Here is a 24,220-nt window from a genome sequence, read left to right on the forward strand (position 1 = left end):
CAAGTTGGGTTCCTTATGTCTTTTCGCTATGCACAGGCTGCAACACCACGCTTGTCTTCCTTGATTGCCTTTTCTTCCTTGGCAAAATCTCACCTGCTTTGCCTTCACCACCAGAGGACCAGCACCCAGACCAGAGACAGGTGGCCACCCAGGGTGCCTACAGTTACTTCCCAGAGATGGGAAGGGCAACACCAGGAAGGAGCCCAAAGCCCTGCACCAGGGCCATGGGGCACCCAAACTCATCCCCCAGCTGAGTCACCTACAGCATCCATACATTCCCCACTGCACCAGGCTCAGCTTCTCCCAGCTCTTATCTCACCAAGAGACAAGACCCCGCAGCCCCCCCCGGAGGCTGTAGAGATCTCACACGAGGCACCCAAGCAAAGAGCACAAGACGACTATAATTATTTTTTTTTTGCTGCAACGTGTTTATTATGTGCCAAAAACTACACCACAGCTTACTCCACGCATCTGTAGGAGAGTACAGTCTTGCCTGCATATACTACAATGAGGTAGAGACTTCACACACAGCTTCACGAAACCCCACAAAGAGCAGCTGGGATATGCAACAATGCAACATCAGCTCAGCAGGAAAAAAAAAAAAGATAGAGAGAGAGGGAGAAATTATGACACTGGTTCTTTGGCACACAGCTTCCAATAGAGGGGAAAGTTAAAAAGAAAAAAAAAAACAACAATAATTAAAGTTCTCAAATCCCAGCAGCAGCATTTCAGTCGACTGCACCATTACTCCGCACATTCCGCAAAGGAAAGGAAAAGTACTTGTCCCCTCTAAGAGAAAGGGCTCCTACGAACCTTCATCTGTCCACCGAAACGCAGCCCTTTTTTAGCTAGTTACAAAAGAAAAGTAAGTCCTGTGACTTCATGTGATTAAAAACCTTTATCAACCCCCCTTAAGTGCAACTTAAAAAAGTGCAACAAACTATTTAAAACTATATACAGCAGCTCAGAGATCGTTTATCCGGTCCAGTTTCAAATCCAAAAAAAAAAGCCATCCTGTTCCGTTGCAAACCCCTCGATTTACAACTTTCCACCAGCAGCTCCCAGACACAAATTGCAATAATGTTAAAAGCTGCCAGGAAAGAAAAAATCTCTCGTTTCAAACGACTTAAAAACTGTTTTTAAGAGTGTAAAAAGGAACTGGTAAAAATCCTTGAGCGTAAAATATGAAATATGATTTGGTTTAAATGAAGAGCAAAGTCTCCTTGTTGTTACAGTAAAAAACGCCAGCTGAACATTCAGTTTATGCCGTTCAGATGGGGGTTAAATGAATGGAAAGGCACTGTATGGCAACTGCAAAAAAATGGAGCCAATGAGACCTGCATTATTACCATCAGTATTGCAAGGAATGTAAAAAAGCGCCTTTAATAAATAAAAAACCTAGGTGAAGGCATCTGCATCAACACCTTCTCAACACGTGGCCCTTTTGTTGTTTTGGCTTCTTGTCAGCAAACTAGGAACCAAAGTCTGGGAACTGCAGAATCGCTTGAGGGGCGCTCCCCCCCCTCAAAAAACCCCCAAACAAAACCCGACAAAATTCACTGTGCATTAGTGCAGAAACAAAAAAAAAAAAAAAGACCAGCAAGTGCAAACGTGAATGTAAGATTTTTTTTGTTTTTTTTTTTTTTTTTTTTTTTTTTTTTTCCCCATTAGTCCTCAGGAAGCGCGTTCCCAGCCTGGGTCTGGCACCAGCAGGCACGCTCGTGCGCTCTCCACTTGGCAGGTTCACAAAAGGACTTTCTCCTGCACCTGCAGCAGCCCCCGGAGCCTCGGCGGCCGCTTTAGCTGGAGTCTTTGTTCTTCTGGTTGCGCATCAGCGGGCGGTGGTGACGCAGGACCTCCATGGAGTGCTGCCAGTGCCAGCAGGAGCGACAGAAGTACTTGAAGCAGATCTGTGGGGAGAGCAGAGGAGCGACGCCGTGGGACAAGGGACACGGACACCGTCCCCACTGGCCAAGCGGCATCCCCTCTCTCCTTGCTTTCGCAGCCCACGCCAGCGCAGTGGATCTTTGAAGCGGAGGGAGGGAATTCCAGCAATGCTGCCGGAGGATGCGCTGTGCTGAGCTTCCAGCATGGCCCCTTTTTAAAAAGGTTTGAAATACCAGGATCTGGGCACTGCCCGGAAGCAGCCTCCTGGGGGCAGCTGCAGGCAGGGGCTGCGGGGGCAGCAGCCAGGCTCACTGCATTCCCACCTCTCCCAGCAGAGCAAAGCCTGCTGCTGCTCATTGCCCATCCAGACTCTGCAGGAAGCTGCCAGACCCTGGCCGAGCTCCTTCGCCCACAGCAAGTGGAGGTCAGCCAGAATCCCCTGCATTTCAGGCAGCCCCAGGACCGATACAGGGTGACAGCGCTCCAGCTTGTCACAGCCCAGGGAGCAGCAGCCTCTCCTCTGGGCCAGCCCGCTGCCCACAGCAGGCCCCGGTGCTCTGGCACAGCACCAGTGCAGCCATGGCATGCCCGTCTCCCAGCAGGGTGGAAGCTGCCTTTGCCTCCCAGCAAGCACCACAGCCCCGCCCCAGGAGGGCTGCACCTCCTGCAAAACAAGGGCCCACCTGGGGCTCTTGCAGGAACACTTCATCCTCCCCACTCGGCGAGGGACACCAGGCATCCCCAGACACTAAAGCGAGTGCTGCTGCAGGCAGATCCTGCTGCTCCTCGAGGAATTCCCCCGAGTGTACCGCAGGCAGATCCTGCTGCTCCTTGACGAATTCCCCCGAGTGCAGCAGCCGGGAGCCGAGCAGAGCCAGCAGAAAACCTTACCTGGTCTCTGCAGAAGAAAGGGCCAGACTGGGTGCTGCAGACTTGGCACAAGGAGTCCTCCAAGTACGGGTCGATCTGAACCTGCAGGAGAAGCAGGCAGTGAGCACACAGCAGTGCTGGGGGCAACTGCCTGCTCCCTGGGCAGCCCCACTGGCACCGACCCACCGCCCTGAGTACCCCAAATCCACCACCAGCACCCCTCACAGCTGGCAGAGCAGCAGTTCACCACCTCCCTCTGCTGCCACAGGGGTACAGAGCAAAGACGGATACGGAGCAGGCTCTGTGGGCCATGGTGCTCCCAGCAGTACCACCCATCACACACAGATTCAACTCCCCAGGCTGCCCCCAGCAGCTCCACTCACCTTTTTAGTAAACTTGGTGGTTTTGATTTCCACAAACGCAGCGGTGACTGCCTTCAGATAGCTGCGCTGGTTGTTAAAGGTGACACGTCCAGACCCTGGAATAAGCCAGGCCACAAGGGTTAGACTGACCCCGCACCTACGGCAAGAACCCGGGGAGGCTACGAGCAAGCCCCCGGCACAGTTCAGCCCCTGGCAGGGAAGCAGCTTTTGCAAGGAGATGGTATCCAAGGCCTGTGGCTGTGCCTGCCTCCTTCCCCAGGCAGTACCAAAAGCACAGCAGGCAGCGGAGAGCAGAAAGGCTTTTCCATAGACACCTCCAGGCTGGTTTAGACATAAGCTTACAGGCGGCAGCGATCCCAGGAGGACCGGCAGCGGCCAGGCAGAGGGAGGGAGGCTGCCAGGGCACTGCTGAGGGCTCCATGCCCGCACCTGAAATAAGTCAGTGCCGAGACAGCTCAGCAGCTTTTATTTTGAGCCTCCCACTCATCCCGGAGCCTTGCATTTTGCAGCTTCATCGCCAGTCAGCAGCGTTCCTGCACCACTCATTCCCAGCCAAGTTTTGTTAAGCTCCAGGAAAACGTATCTGTGTTTACCTACGAGTTTCTCTCCTCTGTGTAAGGGGAAGCTCTGGCTGCTACAAGATTGTCCTGCACCGGCAGATGGCCAAAGCTCAGCTCGCCACTGACAGCCACATTGCAAAGCATCACCCAGAACCCTCAGAGCTCCTCTCCTGTAGCATCACACAGGCACAGGCTGGGGGGCCCCAGATCCGGTTCAGGGTTATGCTGTCTACAGGGATTGCAGCTGCACACAGGGGGATCCTTCCTCTTCCAAAAGGGTCAATTCCACCTCCTAGTGGGACCCCCCAAAAACCATCTGGGCAATGGCTTTCTCTGCTGATTGGCTCATCTCAAAGGCAGCTCCTCATAACTGTAGTCAGACACTGATTTCTCACACTCCCTGCTGCCAGCAGGATCACCCTCCATTCAAGATGATTCCACAGGTTACACACAGTGGCCTTCCCTTCAGGAACCTTCTGCCAAGCCAGGGGCAGCGGTCAAGCAAGCCTGGGGCAGCATCTCAGCCCAGGAGGTGCTTCAATCAACACGAAACAAGATTAGTGTACAGTTTAGTTATGGAGTTCATGTTGCCGTAACTCTTAAGACAACTTCAAGTGTGGAAATGCCAGTCTCCTGTTGCAAGCCAGAGCAACCCGGGCTCTGCATGAAGCCACAGGAGGTGTTAAGGTCATGCTCTAGGACCTCACAGTGCCAGCACGGGGCAGTTTGGTGGGCATGACTTCATCTGTACTTAAGAGTCTCACACCTCCGTTCCTAACCCTTTGGGACCATCCCCCCCAAAAGCCACTTCAGTAACACAAGCACATCCTAAACCCAAGCCTTGGGCACCAAGCCTTGACCAGAACAGCCTGAAAGCTGTCCAAGGACAGTGACAAGCAGTAGAAAGCTCTGTGCTAGCTCTGACATTATTCCTGCCTGGCAACACAGGGGAAATTCATGGTCCCTTCTTAAGTATGTGACTTGCTGCAGCTCAAGCCTGGAAAGCTGTACCTCATGCTCAGCAGTAGGGTTCCTCCATACAGACCAGTGACCTCAGTGCTGTCCCCTGCCCCATGAGGCCACCACAGAGGTACAGGGAACACTGTGGTGACATGAGCGGCAAGTGGTCAACTCCCATTTGGGAGGCCATCTCAGCAGGGCATGGGGAGAGGGCTGCCCTCATGACCTGTCCCTCCCAAACACACAGCCTTGTCCGGGAGGTGGGATCTCAGAGGCTTCATACTCTCCACCTGCAAGAGCTCAATGGGTCTACATGACCCAGGGGTCATGGATGGGGGCAGCATCCCTCCTCATGAGAGCAGATGAGGCAGCTGAGCCTCCCTGCTGCCTGCAGCAGTCTCTAGTTTCAGCCGCATCAGAGGAGGGGAGTACTGTCCAAGAGTCACTCTCATCCCCAGCACCTCTGACCCTAGGCAGGTTGATGCCCTGAGCAGAGGTGGACATGCCACCCCCCAGCAGACCCAGTCAGGAGGCTCTGGGAAGCCTCTCCACCTGTGCCACCAGCTGCCTTACAAGCCCAAGTAGCACCCTGAAGGGGAACCAAAGAGGAGAGTGGGGACAGGATGCTGCCCATAAGTGCTGGGTCAGCCATGACCTTGCCCTGTTCTTGCTGCCCCGCAGCTGGCACCTCTCCAGCATCCAGTGGGCCTGAGTTTGCCCTGACAGGCAGCAAGAGCTGGGGTAAAATCCACAGCCATCTCCACTCTGGGGATGGAAGAGCAGATAAAACAGCATCTAGTGACCATTAACAGCACTGAACAAGGGCAGAAAACCCTTCAGCAATGCCTGAAGAGATATTTAAAACCTTGAGCTGCTCTGGAATGATCTAGGACCTTCCAGTTCCCAGGCACATCAGCTCTGCCAGACCTGCCCAACGTGCCCCGGACAGTCTCCCCCACCGAGGGACCAAGCCAGGGGCACTACTGCAGCCTCCCCAGAGCATCCTGCGAGTGACACTTACCAATGGGATACTTGTGCTTGTCCGTGTCGATGCCAGCGTAGACCACCCCTCCAAACAGGTCATACATGACGGCTGCCAGGGCCTCCGCATTCAGCATCCCATGCAGAGCCCCCACGAACACCGTCTTGCTGGGATCAAGCCGCTGCGACGGACTGCGCACAAAGTTGCTGTCTGCCAGAACCCATGGGATCACCTGCACCTGGAACCACACACAAGCAGGCCAGGTCGGCAAGGGCCTGCAAAGCCACAAGCTGTGCTGCTCCACAGTGCCCTCAGCTGGCAGCAGAAGCCATCCCAGATCCTCAGGTTTTACCCCCAGCCTGCAAGTGTCACTTTATTATTGCTACTCAGGGTCCATGTCTGCAGCACTACAGCTCTGGAGCTCCAGCCTCACTCCTCAGGAGAGCCCACAGGGCTGTTCAAGGGAACAAAACCAACCGCCACAGCATTCTGCTTCCAGGCAAACTGGAATCCAAAACACTGGTCCCTCAGGGCTGGCAGCCAGGAAGCAATCCATGCACGAGTGGATTTTACCTACTGCCTGCACCTACATTCACAGCCCAGTCAGATGCCTCCCTGCACAGAAGCCTGTAGATGGAGATCAATGAAACAATCCACCCACTGCCAATTTTGACAGGAGCTTCATCTGCTAGACAGCTGATATAGGGCTCCGAAGAGGAGAAACTTCTGCCAGAGCTAAATCACCAAGCACGAAAGTGCTGCCAAAAGCCAGACACCAGGAGAGCTGTCTGGAGTGCAATTAGTTTGTACCTGTCTAGATAAGAGCTGAATCTCAATTTTTGAACTCCAAACTCACACATTTGTACCCCACCTATAGCTAAGGCCCTCCTTTACTGGAAGGCCAACCCGAGCCTCTGACAGCCTCAGCACCCCCAGCTCCAGAGCTTGGTTAGCCAGCCAAGGCTGAACTGGGGAGCGGCTGCAGTTACAGCTGTGGATCCAAAGCATCCACCTGTGTTAAGCATGAAATTAATTCATTCTGCAAGCAGACAAGATCTAATAAAGCACCAAAGTGATCAAAGTCTGTCTCTGCAAGCAAAGGTGTGATGCTGAACGAAGCGGGAAGCAGTAAAACCCCTGTTCCTGCACTACTTTTCCAGGTAACCAAAGCTGCTTGGCTTCATGAGGTCGGGGTCTCCCACAGATCCAGGAGCTCCAGGTCACAATTCCTGACACAAGCTGTTGCAAAGGACACAGACACCAATCTGACACTTCCCTCCTTGCTTGCGTCCAGCCCTACCACAGGAACGCACCAACTAAAGATGGCCAAGAGCCAGTTTGACTTCTGCTGCTCTGCTTAAGTCCTGAAGCTGAGTGACTCTGTGCGTCCCCTCGCCTCCGAGGATCTCACCAGCACCCCCTGCTGTCAGCTGCAGGGCTCTCTGGGCTCTGCTCACCTCTTTACAGCGCATCCTGCGGCTGGACATCTTGAAGTAGTATTCACTGAGCCCATCAGGGCTCAGCAGGTTCTGGGAGCATGCCTGGAGCAGAGCACGCACAGATTTCTCAGACTCAAACACCAGGTAGACATATCCTTTAGAGGTGAAAGGAAGGAAACGGTTATTAGAACCGTAGCAGAGGAAAACCAGATCATCCCAGTTCGCAGACACCTTCAAAATCACTCTCAGATGCCACCCAAAGTATCTGCACTGCATCTTCTTTGCTGTCCTCAACCCCTTCTAGGGGAAGGCAGAGATCTGCAGCACCTGCCCCAGCCAACTCTACATACAAGATCTACCCACAATGCACAGAGGCTGGCCAAGCTGGGAGAGGGCCCCAGCTCAGCACAAGGCTGCCCAGCCATCAGGGACAGGTTTACTCACGCCCAATGTCATCTGGGCCACTGTCCCCCACCCACAAGGCCACATCTAGACATGACAAGTGGACACCCACCAGCCTGGTCACAGCATGGCCTGCAGGAAAACAGACTTTGCTTCACATTTAAGACGTTTTGGCCCAGAAATAGAAGTTCAGGGTTTTAAAGTCCTTTCCATCAGTGCCAGCACTCTACCTCGCAGTGCTCTGGTCACTGAATGAGGCCATTAGGCACCACCAAACCTACAAACTAGTCAGTCCTTGCCCCGTAACTCATTACTGCTTACACAACACATCAGCCCAGCTGCCTGAGCCAGGATTATGCCACAGGGGCTGCTGGGCTAACCAGTCCCCACAGCTGCCAGCTTGCTGCGGACACACACTTGGATTCACTGTGTGCGCCCCAAGGGTGCATCTGATTTGAGTGCTTGCACTATCAGTGGGGACTAGCAGCTATCATCCAGAGCAAGACAACCCCACATGGGGCTCCTGAAGCACCAGAGAGGCTTTCCCCCAGCCCATGCTCCTGTCCAGCCCTGCTAGGGGCAAAGGGGGACACTAGGTTCGAGGTGACAGTGCTCTGCAACCCTGGTGCTGACCCATGTGAGAGCAGGAGATTTACCCTAGGGTGCTCTGTACCATCCAGTCACCAGCATGCAGCCGTACCATCCCAGCATCCGTGCTGTAACATAGCATGGGAAAAGAGTAACCCTACCGTGTCGCTATTACCTTTAGGCATATTACCTTTGGGAGGGCAGCGTGGGTGTTTGCCATCCTTACCAGGCCACTCCACACTCAGTGAGCCAAAAGCACGGAAGGTGTTGATTAGTCCAGCTACAGACAGAAGGAAAGAAGTCAGCACCTCCCTAAAAAGCTTCACCCTACACCTTCCTGATGTCAAAATCCAAGGCCTCAGTGCCCAGCCTGGGGCTCCTCACCTTCCGTGATGTCCCACGGGACTCCTCCCAGGAACACTTTGCAGGAGTAGATGGGGTTCTTGTAGTGTCGGGGAGGCAGCTGACCACTCCAGGTGCAGGTTGCTTCGTTCATAGCTGGGACAAGCACAAGCAACACTCAATACAGGACCATTCACTTCCTGCTCTCCCACAGGTCTCCAAGCAAATCCCCATATCCCACAACTACAGGTTCAGCAGAGCTGCAGCAGCGATAGGCAGTGGCCCGTACATCTTGCCTGGCTTTCTGCCAGCAGGTAGACCCAGAGTCAGGCTTGTGCATGGAGAAAGGTCTGATCTGCTGCAAACTCACATCCAGCCACATTATCTGCACAGAAACCACCTCCATTCCCTCCAAGAAGCACCAGACCATCACAGCACACTGAAGCCTATGGAGACCCACGAGCCAACTTACCTGCTGCTTGCCTATGAAGCCTGGCTTCTCTTTCGATACTGAAGGGGTCTTCTGGAGAGTCCAGGAGATCCCAGGAAGGCCATGCAGATGCTCCAGGCCATCTTTTTGATGCACTGGCTGAGGGGGAAGTGACTGCAGCCAGGGCAGCTTGATCTTGATCCAGCCGGGACCCCACTCCCATCTTTAGGGAGTCTCTTGATGCCCCACTGAGGGGCAGGAAGGGCAGAGGTGGGGAGATACGAAGGCTTGACTGCAAGAGAAAAGTCCACATTAAAACCCAGCTTCTGAGTAGGAGCACACAATACTTGAAGGTCATGCATCACCCTGGGGCCCTGCCCTCACCCACAGCAAGAGAAGGTGTTCTCAGTGATTTCCTGTTCTCCGAGATCCTCTGAGGTCTGGCAGAGGCAGGAAAGCAGCCACGTCACTTGTCCCAGCAGCCTGATGGGATCACTGTTGCCCTGCGAAAGGTCTGCCCCTACAGCCATTTCCCCCTGAACCCAAGCCAAGTTAGCAGCAGCAGGTGGCATTAAGCAGGATGGCAGACCACAAAACCAACACCAACCCCCTGCCTGCACAGCCTCAAGGACAGCTGCCACCCCCAGGGAACATCAACCACCCCAGGAGGAGCCTCATGTTTCGCTTCGGGCCCTGCCTGCAGCAGGCAGGGCTCGCCAGCAGCACCCAGGAGCTCTGCAGGCAGAGAGGTGGCTCTTGCCCTCTGCAGACCAGCTCCCAGGCTGCCTGACCAGGATGCGGGCTCAGCTGGCCACAGACCCAACCGCTCACAGGTTTAACATGCCTCTCCCAGGGTGGAAGGAGTAAAAGCATGGATTAATAGAACAGCAGGGATGTGAGACACTGTGCAGCTTATCAAGTGCCAGCCGCTCTGCAGATGCGGCTCTGTGCTGCTGCGGCACAGCCACCCACACTGAGGCCATGCTGGGGAAGACCTGACCTTCATGAACAAGGCCAGCACAAAACCCTGCCACCCCGCACCACCTGCCATCATCAGAGCCCAGGAGGCTGCAGCCACTTACAGCACCATCCAATTCTCCATGACGGATCACAGGAGAATCAACTCCACATCAAGCCAGCTGTGTCCTTCATGCCCACCCCAACATGGGGGTCAAGGCCACGGCAGAGCTAGGAGCAGCTCGGCCTTGGCTTTAGCCTCAGGTCCTGCAGAGGAGCCACATAGCACCCGCAGAGCTGGCTGGAGCCAGGCTGCCCTGCTGGCACCCAGAGCTGCTGCTCACACTGCAACACAGACCCAGCAGCACAGACTGGGTCAGCGAGACAGACACTCGCCTCGCTTGCTGGCTTCCAAATTTAGCTATGCTTTAGGGAACAGGAGCAGGCTAGACCCAGTTTGCTCTAGAAGAAACAGCCCTGAGATAGAGAAGTGCAGTCAGCAAACGGGAAGGGCAATGAAAGGCAGACAGGAGCTCCTGAGAAGCCCAGGCTGGAGCCTGGAGGCAGCTGTGCTGATCAACCACCTCCCTGCTGGGATCAGGGCACAGACACCCTCCTGCCACACACCAGCTCAAGGACTCAGACCCCTCTGGGTCTGACCCATTAACCCATTAGGGCTGCAAGCACAAAGCCAAAAGGCCAAAACATTATCTAGGAAAAAAAAAAATAAATGAGGACAGTGCTAGTCTGTGCTGAAGGAGGACTGCACGAGCAGCCCTTCTTCCAAACCCTGGGCTGCAGAACCTTGCTGTGTCAGCATGGGGATCCCTCCAGCACACCCTTCCCTTCCTGGGCTACAGCTTGCAGCCCCTCACAGCTCTCCTGTGCTCCCCTGAAATGCACCAAGACACCAGGAACCACACAGCATATGCAGGACCCAAACTTACAATCAAGTCTGAGAGGTGGTCGGAGCCAGAGCTGAACCCACTGGTGTCTGAGTCCGAGGGGCTGCTGGAGCGGGAGTCCAGGAGGGAACGGGAATCCAGGCGGGAGCTCCTCAGCGTCGGTGTGGAAAACTTTTCTGACAGGTCTGAACCAATGGGGTCTAGAGGCAGGAAACCCATCGGGGGCTTCCCCAGGACGTTCCCAAGAGGGTTATTCAGCATGCCGAGAACTGCAACAGAGAAAGAGCCTGTCAGTCCTGCAGCATGATGCACCTTTTTCCCTCCTGGCTCTTGTGGCAGAGGCCCAGGAGGGTACTGGGCTCCCATCAGCCCACCAATGGCTCATCCAGGAGGTGGCACGTCTGGCAGGCACCAACCTCTGCGTCACTCCAGAAAGGCTGCACACTGCTGTTTGCCCTCAGTTGCAGCACAGTGCTGCACAGCTGGAGCCAGCAGCAGCCTGGTGTGGCTGCCAAACATGAGGATGGGTCACTCTCCCAACGCCAAGATCAGACAGGAGATCCCACTTCATCTGGGAGCAGAATCAGAGGCCCCAGGTCCCACTTATGGGCCTCAGATGCTCCAGACAGGTTCATGCCCATATGCTGCTATTTCTGGCTGCTTGTGTTGGACAAAGCTGGGACCTAGAGGGGCAGGTACCCATGCAGTCTTCGCAATGGGGTGCACAGACCGGGCCCACAGCCAGCATTTGTGCACATGCTGATGGCCAGGCTGCGAAGAGCAAGTCCTGGCCCACGAGCAGCCATCTGCAGGCTCGGAGGTGGGACACTGTGCACGTCAGCCCTGACAGGAGCTGGCTACAAGCACCCAGCTATGTGCCAGTCTGGCTGGCTGACAAAGGAGACGCTTCACAGTCAGCGGCGAGCACCGTCCCCGGTACGTGTTCACAACAAGCCTGTCTGGTCAGGCCTCTGCCCGAGAGCCGACAGGCGAGTATGCGCCAGACTGCTTCCCTCGCACAGCAGCAGGTTTTCCTCCCACTGAGGAGAATTGAGGCAGGCAAATTCCTCCCTACAAACAGAGCTGCCCTCCCCCTGAGCAGAGCACCAGGCCACCAAGGGGTCGTGAAAGTCCCATCCTGCTCCGTGGGTCAGCGGTGTGGGACCAGCTGCCACCCAGAAGGAAAGGGAACGCAGGGCAGGCTCGGCCACACAGGATCCCACGCGGGCACGACACCAGCCAGCTCTATTCAAAAGGAGCAAGTCTCAGCAAGCTGAGTGTGTCCCCAAACCAAACGAAAAGAGCAAAGCATTCAGAAATGGTTTTAATTATTCAGAGGCTGCAAAACAAGGCAGCTTGCCCTGGAGCTTTCAGTTCTCAGCAAAGCAAGTTTGGGATCCACTTGATATCCTCCAGCCCCACCTGATCTCAACCAGTTAGGACCACAAGGTTTTTAACCCAGATTTTCAGGTAGCTCTTGTACAGAGGAGGATTAACAGTCCAAAATGCTGCCCAAACCAGGTGAGTAGAAAAATGCTACCAGAAAGAAGCGGTAGCACTATGGTCAGACACCAGTACCCGCTCGGTGCCAGCGCCAGAGAAAGCTGCCGAGCACAGCCGAACCAAGATGCTGGGATATACCTGTCCCAAGCAGCATGACTCACAGGATACCTGCCAGGGAGCTGGCATCTCTAGCCTCACAGTAGAGCAAGTAACTTGAAACACCAACAAAACACCCAGACAGGTACAGGTGAGTCTTACTTGAAGCATCTACCTCAACCCGAGGCAGAGCTGATCTGCAGGAGCTGTCAGCGACAGTCACAGCATCTCCCCACATTCACTGAACCTGTGAGTTTCCCCAACAGAGGTGCAGATCCATTTTGGCTGCGGCACAGGACTATGGGCTCACCTCTGACCGCACTTGGAAAGGGACCTCCTGTCCCCTGAATATCTGCTTGGCTCTCCCCAGCAGCAGCAGCACCTGTGCTTATGCCCAGCCCCGCAGCCACAGAAAAACCTCACTGGCCCAGCAGTACTTACCCTGGGCAGAGCTCGAGGAGCAGCAGCAGCCCCGCCAGCAGCAGCGGGTAGCGAGGGAGAGCTGCCGCAGACAGCTCGAGTCGGGGAGGAGACTGCTCCCTCCTAGTCACAGCACAGAGCAGGGCAGAGCATCTCCCAGCCCAGGCAAGCTGCGCTACGCTGGTTTGCCGACTTCTCTGAAGCCACGTGATGCGTTTAAAAATACAGCCAGTGTATTGTTCAAGGGAGACAGCTGAATTTGTTAAACAGGCTCAAAAATCTGATTAGTCACTAAACAGTACAAGAGTCAAAAGCAAAGCAGCTGATCCCATGGCCCAAGCCTCACCACCACCAAACACTCCAGCACTGATGTCCTCCTCCTCCTCAGCCATCAAGCACAGTGGTTTTATAATACCGGGCAGTGAGCAGCCCTGCACTGACCCCATGTGCACAGCGTTCCTAAAGAACTGGAACAGCAAATGCCACATGGATTGCTACCAGGCAACGCCATCCCACACCTCATCTCCTGGTTATCAGAGATGGCAGGGACCAGAACTCCATTTGGGATCCACCAGCAAGGGTTCAGGAGCTCATTGGGATCTCCCCAAGGTGTTACAGGACCCAACTACTCCGCCCCGTTTATTTCATCCTCATCTCTGGCTTGCTGCAGCCACTGCTTACACATTTGCTCCCAAGACTGCTTAGCTCTCACCACAGCTAGAAAACCAGTAAGGCCAGTATGAATGCATTCAAGTAGCAGGATTACCAGCCTTTCAAGGGATCTACTGTCTGGGCATCTGAGTTTCAGCACCTACCACCAAGCAAAATCCTGCTGGCTATGACTGACCCACTCCTAACCTCTTGTCCTGGAAGTGCTGACATCCTGCTGTTAACGCAGATGGATTTCATCCACTCCAGAAGCTTTGACAGGTCTGCACAGGCAGCGCCTGGTTACACGCTAGGCAGGCTTCGCTGAGCTCATGGAAGAGCCCACATCACCCCAGTGGGTCTGACTCAGCTTCACTTGGTACCTACAGCCACTCACAGGGACACTGGAAGGAAAAGCTGCAAGCCACACTTGGCCTTTCCTCCTCCGCACTTGCCTAGCGATCAGGCTGTGTCCCCTGAAGCCAGCCTTTGCAGGTAGCTTAGGAAACATCAGCATCCAAGATCAGATCTTATTTCTCACCGCCCCAACCCAAAGGCATCCTGCTCTAACTCCCTGCCTTAACCCACTGAACCCCCTCCTGGAGGATGGGGCACAAGAGCCTGACAAAGGCTGCCCACCTTAAAAAAGGCTCTCACGTCATCGGGGACACTCAATAAAACCAGTTCCTCCAGGGAAGTTGGCCTTGTCTCCCCTCCAAGACGACAGGTTGCAGAAGAGAAAATGCATTTCCAACACACATGCAAGATGCATCAGCAATTTCTGGTGTCAAGAACATCCCTGAAGATCCCGAAGCGAAGCAGCAAGCATCAGGTAACTACTCAGACTATGGAAAAAAAACCCTAAGTGCAAACAACTAAGTATTTTACACATCTATTGGGGAAATTTTAACCGAAGGGTCAATGCGATTCCCATTCATCCGCTCAAACACAGCAGCCCTGCTGTCCAGAGCATGGCAGTTTGCAGAGAGCTTCTGGAACTTTTCAAGACTCCGCTTGGAGCTGCAAGAGAGGCACATGCCAATGCTCCTTTGCAGGGGACAGCAAAAAAGGTAGCTTTTAATAGAAACTCAGCTCTGACTTTTGACTCACTGCTGCAGCTTTAATGACTGGATTCAGAGCCTGCATGCTCCATCTTTGAGCACGTCAGCCAAACACTGACAGATTTAAGAGCTCTGTGGAGCAGTCTCGATACCAGTGTGGCACTCTTCCAGATTGCAGGCGCTCAGGTCTCTCTAGAGAACAAGCATTTTACGAACCACTCCTCCTCCTTAGCTGAGCTTTCCCTAGTAAATGCTATCAGGACCATGCTGCTGCAATACATCCTCTTAATTCCCGCATCATCCTGGAGCCCCTTAAGATACCAGGTGGAGCACGTACAAGCATCTTGGACCCATCACACCCAAGATGATGACTAGTTTTAACTCTTCATGCCAGCTCTGTCCTGTAGACCCCAAATCACCTTCTAAATCCAGTTACCAGCTACTGAGCTACTACATTTAAAGCAAACTTACCCGGCCTCAGACAGATGACTCCATCAGCACAAGCTGTGATTCACAGCACACACCTTGTGAGAGGTGCCCCAACAGCAAGATGCCCAATGCCCAGCCCAACCAGCCTCAGAACAGCTTTTATTTTCCCATGTGCCAGTTAGACTTGCAATTTAAGATTTCCAGCACCTGCTCAGAACCTTGAAGTACTTTCTTCCCTTTATACTACAATTTACAGCCATTTAAGAATTAGACCTTCCTGGTAGCTTTGACCAAGCCTATTTTATAAGGGATGGGTGTAAATATGAGCCCTAAGGAGCTGGGCTTACCAATGCTGGCAGCTCAGGGAAGGGCTCTGGGTAAATAAACCACCTTACCACTATCCTGATGACAAGTGATGCTTTAATGCCTTGAACAAGACCTTAAGATAAGCAGAACACTACGCACAGAGCATCCACTGAATTTATTTCTGACAGCTAGAGTTGAAAAAAAGCTCTGCCACCGTTAAGCTGTCCTCTATACAAGTACTTCTGCTTTAGCTTGGGTCTGCAAGAGACCACCCAACAGAAGCAGCCAACAGCACATGAGCAGGGCAGTGCTGATGCTCTTCACTCCTCGCTGTGTCAAGTTTTAGTCAAGTTACCTGGAAACTGAGCAGAGTTTTTTTGCCCAGAGCAAAAAAACCCAAACAACAAACCAAACCCTCTCACCTTACAACTATCCAAGTCCTTCTGCTCAAGTCCTTTCCCCACACCAAGAACATCAGTAGAAGCTTCCCCATAGAGGGGAACACCATTTGCCCTAGGGCAACACACATCACAGCCTCTTCATGAGCCTGAAGGCACACGTAACCATGTGTGTGCCCACAAGGAACTCCTGCTGAGCAGAACAGCATGCCAGGTCCCAGATTCTTCTACTACCAGTAATGTCTGGCACCTGCACACTTAATGCACAGGCAGTTCCACACTGCATTTGGCAGTGGCACCAAGTGTTAGATGAGCACATGCACGCGCTTTTTTGGAGTCACACTCTGAAGATGTGTTCCAGCCTTTAAAAGCTCACTGCAGGGCTGGAAAAAAGCCTATGTAGAAGGCACCAGGACTTGTCTGAGCAGGTCTACAATGCTGAGGCCTTCAGACAGTCACTTTCGCTGGCTGGCACCACCATCAAGGTTAGATAGAGGGACATTTCAGTCTCCTGAGAGGAGATACCAGAAGTTTGACTGCTGGGAGATTACTCAGCACAAGAGAGCTGGCAGATTGTCAAGACCTCCCCTTCACCCACCAATACTACTTACACTGAAAGTCTGCCATTCTGCCCTGATCTCCTTGCAAAAGCAGGGGTGAAGAGACCAATAGGAAAGCTCTTACCGAGAGAAGCCAGTCAGAAGAGATGGGTTTCAGCACCACCACGCTCCTGCTTCCACTTGGAGACACCTGCCATACCCAGAGGCTGCAGAGCTGTATGCACATTTGGGGCAGGGTGGCAAAGGAGGGAAGCAGCGTGACCAAGGCCCTGGAGACTGAACACAGTGCAGTTTCTTTTGTAATTTGTCAAATAAGCTTGTAAAGAAAAAAAAAGGCTGATGTCCCAAACAATAGCCTGCTGCAGTTCCAGAAAAACAGCTCGTCTGCAGTTTTTACCGCCCAGCCAGACTCTGCTCTGGTGGGGTGGGAGCAGGCTGAACGTTTTAGTCAGCCAAAAAGCAGCACCTCCTACAGACACCAAGCAACTTCATGGCAAGAGAAACATTAGCATGTCTGAAAGGCAAACGGGCACCATAGCCACCTCCTACAGCTACAGTTAATGTCTCTGTAGTTACAACATAGCCAGACAGGCTGCCACAGTGAGTTTCCCCCCTCCATCACACACTAGCACCAAGCTGCTTAAAAACACGACCCACACGCCACAGAGGAAGGGGTGATCAATACTCCAGACTAATCTTAAGTGAAGTTTTAACACTTCACGCCTGCAGCCATGGGACCTCACGCTGCCTGCAAGGAGCCAGCACGCCTGCAGGCACAGCACGGGGAGTACCAGCTGAACCCAGCCCAGCAGAAGCCGCGATGACAGTTGTGGGGCTGCAGCACAGAGAACAGGTACAGGCTTTGCTTGGCACAGGGAAGGCAGACTTTGGATCCCCCTCACCCATCTATTCACTCCTTAACAGGAAGTTCCTTATAAAGAACAGCCAGGCTCTTACAGGTGCCCAAAGAAACAGGGAAAGGCTGCAGTAAGGGAAGCGGCACTAAAATTTACTCCTCTTAAGTGGAGCAGCCATGGGACAGGGCCCAGAGAGGAAGGGATCTCCTCCTTAGGCCCTCCCCATCCTTGGATGACTCCACAGATCTTGTCCAGCTCAAATCCTCCCAATTTGATTATACTCCCATTACTCCACTGGGGAAAGAAGCCACTGCTTTTATGAGAAAAGCCACCTAAAGTCAGATGCATGCAACACTCTCTGGAGCTGTACATCACAACAGAAGTCTCTATCATCTTGAACCAACTGCCAGTGTTCAAGAAAAGCAACTCCCAGAACTGCAGATGTGATCAAACCAGCAGTAACCACCAACTGAATAAGAACTACAGCACAAGCCTTTTTGTTCCTGAACTACTAAAGAGGAACCTCTGCCCTGGCAGACGCCTCATTTGGGGCAAAGACGAACTGAGGCTATTCAGGCAGCTATTTCTGGTTTGCTAAGAAGGGGGCAGGGGAATAAAAAAAAAAAAGGCAGCACGATCCCACAGCTGAACCACAGAATTAGAGTCAGGACACCTGAGGTCTATTCTTGGTTCTGGCACCAACGTGGTAAGTCACTTTCCCAGTGTGCCCTGAAAAATGGAAGCAGCAGCAGAACTAGGAACACTGAGCAGCTTATTACATTAAATGTTTGAGAGCACCAGTCCTCCTCTGAGAGAGAGAGTGGGACCTGGCTGACAACAAGCCTTGCTGCTTCTTGAGGCAGGGAATTTACTATTATGTTTCTGGGAAGGGAAAACAGGTGCCCAAGGTAAATATAAAAATCAGTAAAGACAGCTAAAACACATCTCAGGATTAGAAGCGCACAGGTAATTGCATTCACTAAGCAGACTGCCACAACTGTGTTTGTCTTTAAAGAGATCAGAACATTGAAATACAGCAGGGTTTAACATGTATCAGTCCCAGAGAGATTTAAAAGCCAACATATTCAGGTCAAATTCTGCACAACAAGCTTCAGCTTTGCAAACCTCAAGAACAAACACTTCTATATTTAAGTACCAAACTCCTCTCAATTATCTGCTGCAACGTCCAGGGTGCAAACTCTGCAGCATGTGTTACTTTACATGCTAACAAGGATGAGGCTGACTCATTTTCACTGCTCAGCTGCATCACAGTTCCTGGGGTGTCAAGTCCATCAGGATACCACCTTTAGAAGGTATGTTCTTTAGAGGGGGGCTGGGGGGAGCAGGCTGCTGGTCATACCCCTTTGGGCAAGGCAGCAAGCTGCAGTGAAGGAAAAACATAAAAAAAATAGAGACAAGCTTTAGTCCCAAACGCGATCTTACTTGAAAAATGGCATGCAAGCCTCACTAAGGCATTCAGCTGGAATAAAGCCACCTATCTCATCACTAGATTGGCACACCCAGCACCACCAGTGATGCCTGCAGATTCCCAGTTACTTTCCAGAGGCCTGCATGCCTCAGGTATAGCGTCACAGCTTCAGGGATTTGTTTCATCCTTCTTTCCCTCTGCATTCTCAGAGAGAAAACAAGCCAGAGGGGCAAGGAGGAAAGCTGGGCATTTCTCCGCGGCTGTCTCAAACGGATGGTGGCTGCTGCTGTGTCTGAGAGCAGCCTCTGAGCTGGCAGTAGCACAGGCATCACCTGTGATTCAGCTGTTTTGCCAGCGCCTAAGGGACCACGCACAAGGCAAGGAAGCCTGGAGATGTGGATAACAAGTGCTGAGATGGAAGATGCGGCACTGGCTGGAGATAGATGCCCTGCCCAGTGCCCCTGCCCTCAGCCCACACCCTCCGGGAGGCTGATAATTCAGCCCCGCAGTGGCACTGCGCAGCCATCTGCAGGGTGACAGCTCAAGGACCAGGGCACCTTTTGGAAGCAGATCATTTCGGAGCCAGCTCAGTGGAGGTGCCCATTTAAACAGGAACACTGAAGCAGCCCAGGAGTCAGTTTCTTGAGCCCCTCCTTGGGCTGTGTTATTTTTGCCACTCTCTAGCAGCTTTTCTATAATGCTTTGAGCAGGAGACTGGACTAGATAACCTCAAGAGGTCCCTTACAACCCAAATTACCCTATCATTTTAAAGGGACAACCTGTCAAGAGCACCGCAGAGGGTCTAAGATGCCTTCTAACAGCAGTCCCACAGGCAGTCACTGCACGAGAAGTCAGCTAGAGGGATTTCAGCTGTAGAAACAGGCCAAGCACTCTGCTGGCTCACTGGCCTAGCCCCTAGTGTCACCACAGTAACAAGTCATCCTGCAACACCACACTACACAGCCTGGTTATCAGAGCAGCGCACTGTGCCCACGCACAACGCAGCACCAGCGATAAACGCAAGTCTAAGGCAGGAGCAGATGAACCCAGAGGTGGGGAAGGGGATGAGTGGGCATCACTCCTACCTTCTGCTATAGGCAGCCCCAGCACATTGGCAGAGCAGCTCCAAAAGCCATGCAGGAGTCCAGGCAGTTCCGCTATCCAGCTCCAGGTGGAAGAATGCAGACCTGCACACACGCTGTGGAGTTTGTAATGAAGGCACTCAGCCAAAAAAACCACATTCAGGCCTCTTCTAGAGAGCTACCATATTACCACTGATGAAGATGCAGCAGAAAAAGCCTTTCATGTCTGCTCTGCCCAGCAAGCCAGCATCCCATCTGCTGCTTAAACATCCAGCAGTGCACGGGTTGGACAAAAACTTAACTGCCCCATCTTGCATTTGACTGGCACAATTTTGGGGATAAATCTCACCCCAGGCCAGAGCTTGCACACATCTAAACCACCTTGCTGCTACCTCCAATATCAATTGCAACAGGGAAGAAAGACTAAGCTACAAGTTGCCTGGGGCAGCTCAAAGCCAAACAGCAGCTGTGATGCTCTCCTCAGAAAGGAACGTGCTTGTTAAGGCTCACTTCAGGAGCTAGCCAAGAGGCACACACTCTGGACTACAACTTGAGTCAAAGAGTTTATAGGCAAGCTTCATAAGCCTGATGTATTCGTACACACCAGCATTGCCAGGCAGCAGGTCTATGAAGGATGGAGATCCACCACTGCTGGAACATTTTCATCACTGCATCTCCAGCTTTGAGCAGGATCAGGTGCTTGAAAGGTCTGTGCCTTTCTTGTACCTGTGCTCGTTCACCATTACCTCCAGAGAGCACACAGGCAGCAGCAACAGCCCCTCCATGTTGCTACAAAGGCCACAATAAAACATCCTTCCCTGACAGAAGTCAAGGGGAGGGGTCTGGGTGGTGCATGCCCGGTCCCACAAGTGATGTCCAGCACAAGACTGGAGGCTGCCCTGACCCACTTCAGCACTAGTTGGATACAAGCAGAGATGCTGGTTAGATTCCTGTTCCAATTACTCATCTATTTGCATCTTCTATTTTACAGCATCAGCGCAAGTAAAAATAAATCTGTTTAGGAGAAGCTGCTCAAAGTGGAAGCTTTAAGAAGTGGATTAAGAGGAACTTCCATTAAGAACCAATTGCAAACTCAGAGTTATGCTACTTGTTTTACTTACTTGCTACATATTTTATTCTGTTAAGGATCAAATACTGCTGCCACATGAGTAGTCTGCAGTTACTAAGTGCTCCTTGCTTTCTACTCCACAGCATGGCTGGCTCTGGCCAGCAGTTTAGAAGTCAGCCCACGGAGCGTGAGCAGCCCTTACCAAAACACACTCGAGAAACAAATGCCTGTTAAACATCCACACCAAGTGCGTTCTCAGAAAAGCCCTCTAGGAGCTAAGATGGCATGGGGCAAGCTTTTAGCATGGCCATCTCAGGTACTCCTGAAGTACAACCGCCCCAGAGGAGACCATGCGAGTCAAGCCAGCTTCGAGCTTTGTTCCCTTACAGCATTATTATACTTAACTCCACACAGATGGCAACATGGTGATGTTTGTGCATCCACTACTAAGCCCTGAGCAGTAGACAGGCTGCTCCAGAAGGACCAGGGCTTAATGCACAGCTGCTGGGAAAGCCTGTCTTCCCTTCAAGACAATGAAGGACACTGAGAACATGGGGATTCAGGATCCCTCTCCCCCCCTGCAAGTCTTTGGTTACCCATTTGCCTGAATTGGGTGCCAGTCTGAGGCCAGCAAAAGGTGGTCCTTGCTCCAGCAAATCGCCACACCATCAGCAGTATGAAGGAACCTTTTACTAAGTTTTCTAGGCAGACTTGTGCTTCCATCTGCATAAGGCTGCAGGTGAACTCGTATGAAGCAAGTCTCACTCAGGGTGAAGTGCTCACTCCCTGGACCTGAGGCTCCCCTTTCACTAGAAAGCAGAAAAAAAAATCCTTCTTGGATACTATGGTAACAACCTAGAGTTATCCAGATGCTGAGTGATCCTATCAGAATGAGCCTCTGAAACCTTTCTCTAGCACAAGAAGGACTTTCATGCAGCCAAGCACGCAGGACTTGAGGGCACACCTAGGCAGCAACTGTTTTCTGAAGCCACTTGTCCAAGAGACATTAAGCAGAAGAGCAGGGAGAGACCCTGACACAGAGGGGCACAGGGAGAGCACTATGGAGCAGGCACTTGGCACCGTGCTGCAGCACAGGTTAGTCTAGCAGCAAATTAAACAGCCAGGGAAAAGAGATATCCAGGGGACTTCCCTCAGCCAAATCCTCTGTCCCTTCTAAGGTCCACCTCAAGCTCTGCAGCCAAACACTCAGAACAACTGCTCGAGGAAGGCCAGCAATTGCTGTGTTGCACTTATTAGCAACAACCACTCCCAGACTGATTAGCAACTCTCACTTGGGGGGGTTCTCAGGTGCCTGCCACCACATAGGCAGCATTTCCTGAGGACAGTCTGAAAACAGTCCCTTCTTGCTGTTACCAAGAAGAAAGGCTATGAGTCCATGACAACAACCACACTTCCTTCTGTGCAACAGGTCTTCTCTTTCATCCTTCAGAGACAGGGTTTTGCCTTGAAGACTTCAGAGTGATTTATACTCAGAGGCCTCGCTATCTGCCAGGCTATGCACAACAGATTGCCAGCAGTTCTAGCCTAGCAGATTTTAAGCAACTACAGATAATCAGCACGTTCAAGCTTACCGCAGGAAGAGGTTGCTGTGCTGTGGGAAGTAGGATAACCAAGAGTCGGAAAGATACAGCAGCACTTCTCTACCACAAGCCACTTTCCTAGCACCAGAGCTGTAACCCCGTGGCTAGAGAATGAGATGGCAGCAGCCAGCCCGGAGAGGGCATGGATGCGGTTGGAGCTGCAGCCTCAAGAGCAGATCCAAGACAAAGCTCCAGTCTGCTGCTGCACCAGCAGCTTTAGGGTCACACACCAAGGAGAGGCAGGTACAGCAAGGTGGTCCATCTGACACCACCAAGAAGAGCTCACCTGCTCAGGCTGGGCTCACCTAGAGAAGCCAACGTCCTCTCCAGAAGAAGAGCTGATCCTTCTGAAAATGCCCTTGCACATTAGCATCACAAGTTTAGTGTTAACAGACCGGTTTTAGGATGATTTCCCAGTGGGCAAGTCTGCCTGTCCCACATAGGGTTAGCCTCAGCCTCCCGATGTAGGGCAAGACAGACCAGCCAGACCAAGCAGCTGGCACGCAGGCTGAAAACAGCTAGAGACCCAAAATCTGCACACGAATCTGCCTGCGTACTGCTGTCACTCGTTCTCCAGGCAAAAATTGGATCGAGACCCCATTTGCTTGTGCTCCTTGAAGAACAGGGCAGTGGAAGTAAAGGATACCATCAAGGGCAGTTCCTTCTCACTCCCTCTTAACCCCTCCTTGCCCCTGAAGAGGGATGAACTCAAAGGTCTTGATATATGAGCCTACTTTAAAGAAGGGGAAATGCTGCCTTAAGTAGTACAGCCAGGGATGGCAGGACTGGAAGTGTTCAAGGCCAGTTTCCTGCAAAAGCCCCTCCCCGGGCCACAGAGCAGGCTTCTGGGACTTGCTGAAGTATTTCCAGCCTGACAGATCCAGTGGCAGCAGTGGGTTTGAGATGCCTCTCCTGCTATGAGACAGCAGTTCAATCCTACAGCCAATAAATGCAGGCAGCTAGAGCCTACAGCAGCTGCTGCCTCCCGGAGAGGCTCTCTCCAGACACCAGCTTCAGGGGCTGGCAGCACATCTGGCACACTCTCAAGGGCGAAGCACACATCTTCAGTGTGCTACAGTGCCGGGCCCAGAAGGAAAACGCATTACAAATAATCTCATCTGGGCGCAAGGGGTTCAGCAGCCCTTTGGGAAGGGGGATGTAGGCATGACTGGAGCATACAAGCCATCCCCCCTGCTTCTCTGGCCTCCTCTGGCACAGCCCTAGCTGGTGTCAGGCACCTGATCCCACTGCACCAAGCTGCATGGTGACACCGCCCTGGGAGTGCAAGGTGACACCAGAAGGGTTTGCAGCCAAAGGTCCTTCCCAGGCTGAGAGTTCCGCACTGGCAGGGACTACGTGGACAGGAGAGGAGGTCCCAGCTCATCAGTACTCAAGCACAGGCACTGCAGGGGACCACATCAGCAATATTTTTAGCCTGATTGTTAGGTTTTTTGCATTTCCACCCTTCCAGACACCTCCCTGCGGGTCTGTACAGCTGAGTCACTGCTGGAACCTTCCAAATGCTGGGGCGCCAGCATCACAACAGCTCTGCTTGGCAGCGCCATCCCTCCCCAACCCCTAGAGACAGCCCAGCACTGATACAGCCTCAGGATACCCTGATGGAGACCCCAGCCCTTGGGGGCCAGCTGCAGCCTCCCAGGGCTCAGCACTGGGCATCAGGAGTGCCCCGACACAGTAGCATCCTCTCCATGCCATCCCTCTTTCCACCACAGCATGGCCAGCCACCTGGAAGCCTCAGTATCTGCCGACTCCTCAGATCCATACAGCTTTCAGATACAGGAGACTCCTTTGCCACCCAGAAAGGAGTGTTTCACAGCCTTTCAGATGATGCTCCTGAACTACAAGATCTCCCCTCCCATGGAGCTCCACATTGCCATTCCAGGGCCCTTACGAAGGGGTAAAAGGCTCTGCAGACGTGGGAGGTGTGGGCAGGCTGAAGCAATACAACAGCTGTGCACAGATACCAGCGTTTCACTTCTCCAGGCAGCAAATGCCATCCTCACAGCGCTCGGGAGCAGGAGAGCAACAGTGGCCA

The 24,220-nt window shown here is 52.8% G+C and overlaps 1 protein-coding gene across 11 annotated transcripts in view; it reads right to left on the reverse strand.

Moving 5' to 3' along the window:
* Positions 1-417: 417 nt before the first annotated feature.
* The window catches only part of CPEB1 (cytoplasmic polyadenylation element binding protein 1), a 42,500-nt gene continuing 18,697 nt past the window's right edge, over positions 418-24,220 (reverse strand). For 5 of the 11 annotated variants that reach the window (XM_074600930.1, XM_074600928.1, XM_074600932.1 and 2 more), the window contains 9 exons: positions 10,748-10,974; positions 8,886-9,135; positions 8,456-8,569; positions 8,262-8,351; positions 7,100-7,236; positions 5,682-5,880; positions 3,141-3,235; positions 2,779-2,859; positions 418-1,910 (listed from right to left, as the gene is read on the reverse strand). In XM_074600930.1, coding sequence (XP_074457031.1) covers positions 1,800-1,910; positions 2,779-2,859; positions 3,141-3,235; positions 5,682-5,880; positions 7,100-7,236; positions 8,262-8,351; positions 8,456-8,569; positions 8,886-9,135; positions 10,748-10,974 — 1,304 coding nt within the window. In that variant the 3' untranslated portion in view covers positions 418-1,799. Of the gene's footprint in view, positions 1,911-2,778; positions 2,860-3,140; positions 3,236-5,681; positions 5,881-7,099; positions 7,237-8,246; positions 8,352-8,455; positions 8,570-8,885; positions 9,136-10,747; positions 10,975-16,250; positions 16,403-24,220 lie in introns of all 11 variants that reach the window. The other 6 variants (XM_074600929.1, XM_074600927.1, XM_074600931.1 and 3 more) reach the window with 2 other exon arrangements.

Source organism: Larus michahellis, chromosome 9, assembly GCF_964199755.1.
Source record: "Larus michahellis chromosome 9, bLarMic1.1, whole genome shotgun sequence".
In the NCBI taxonomy this organism is placed as follows: Eukaryota; Metazoa; Chordata; class Aves; order Charadriiformes; family Laridae; genus Larus; species Larus michahellis.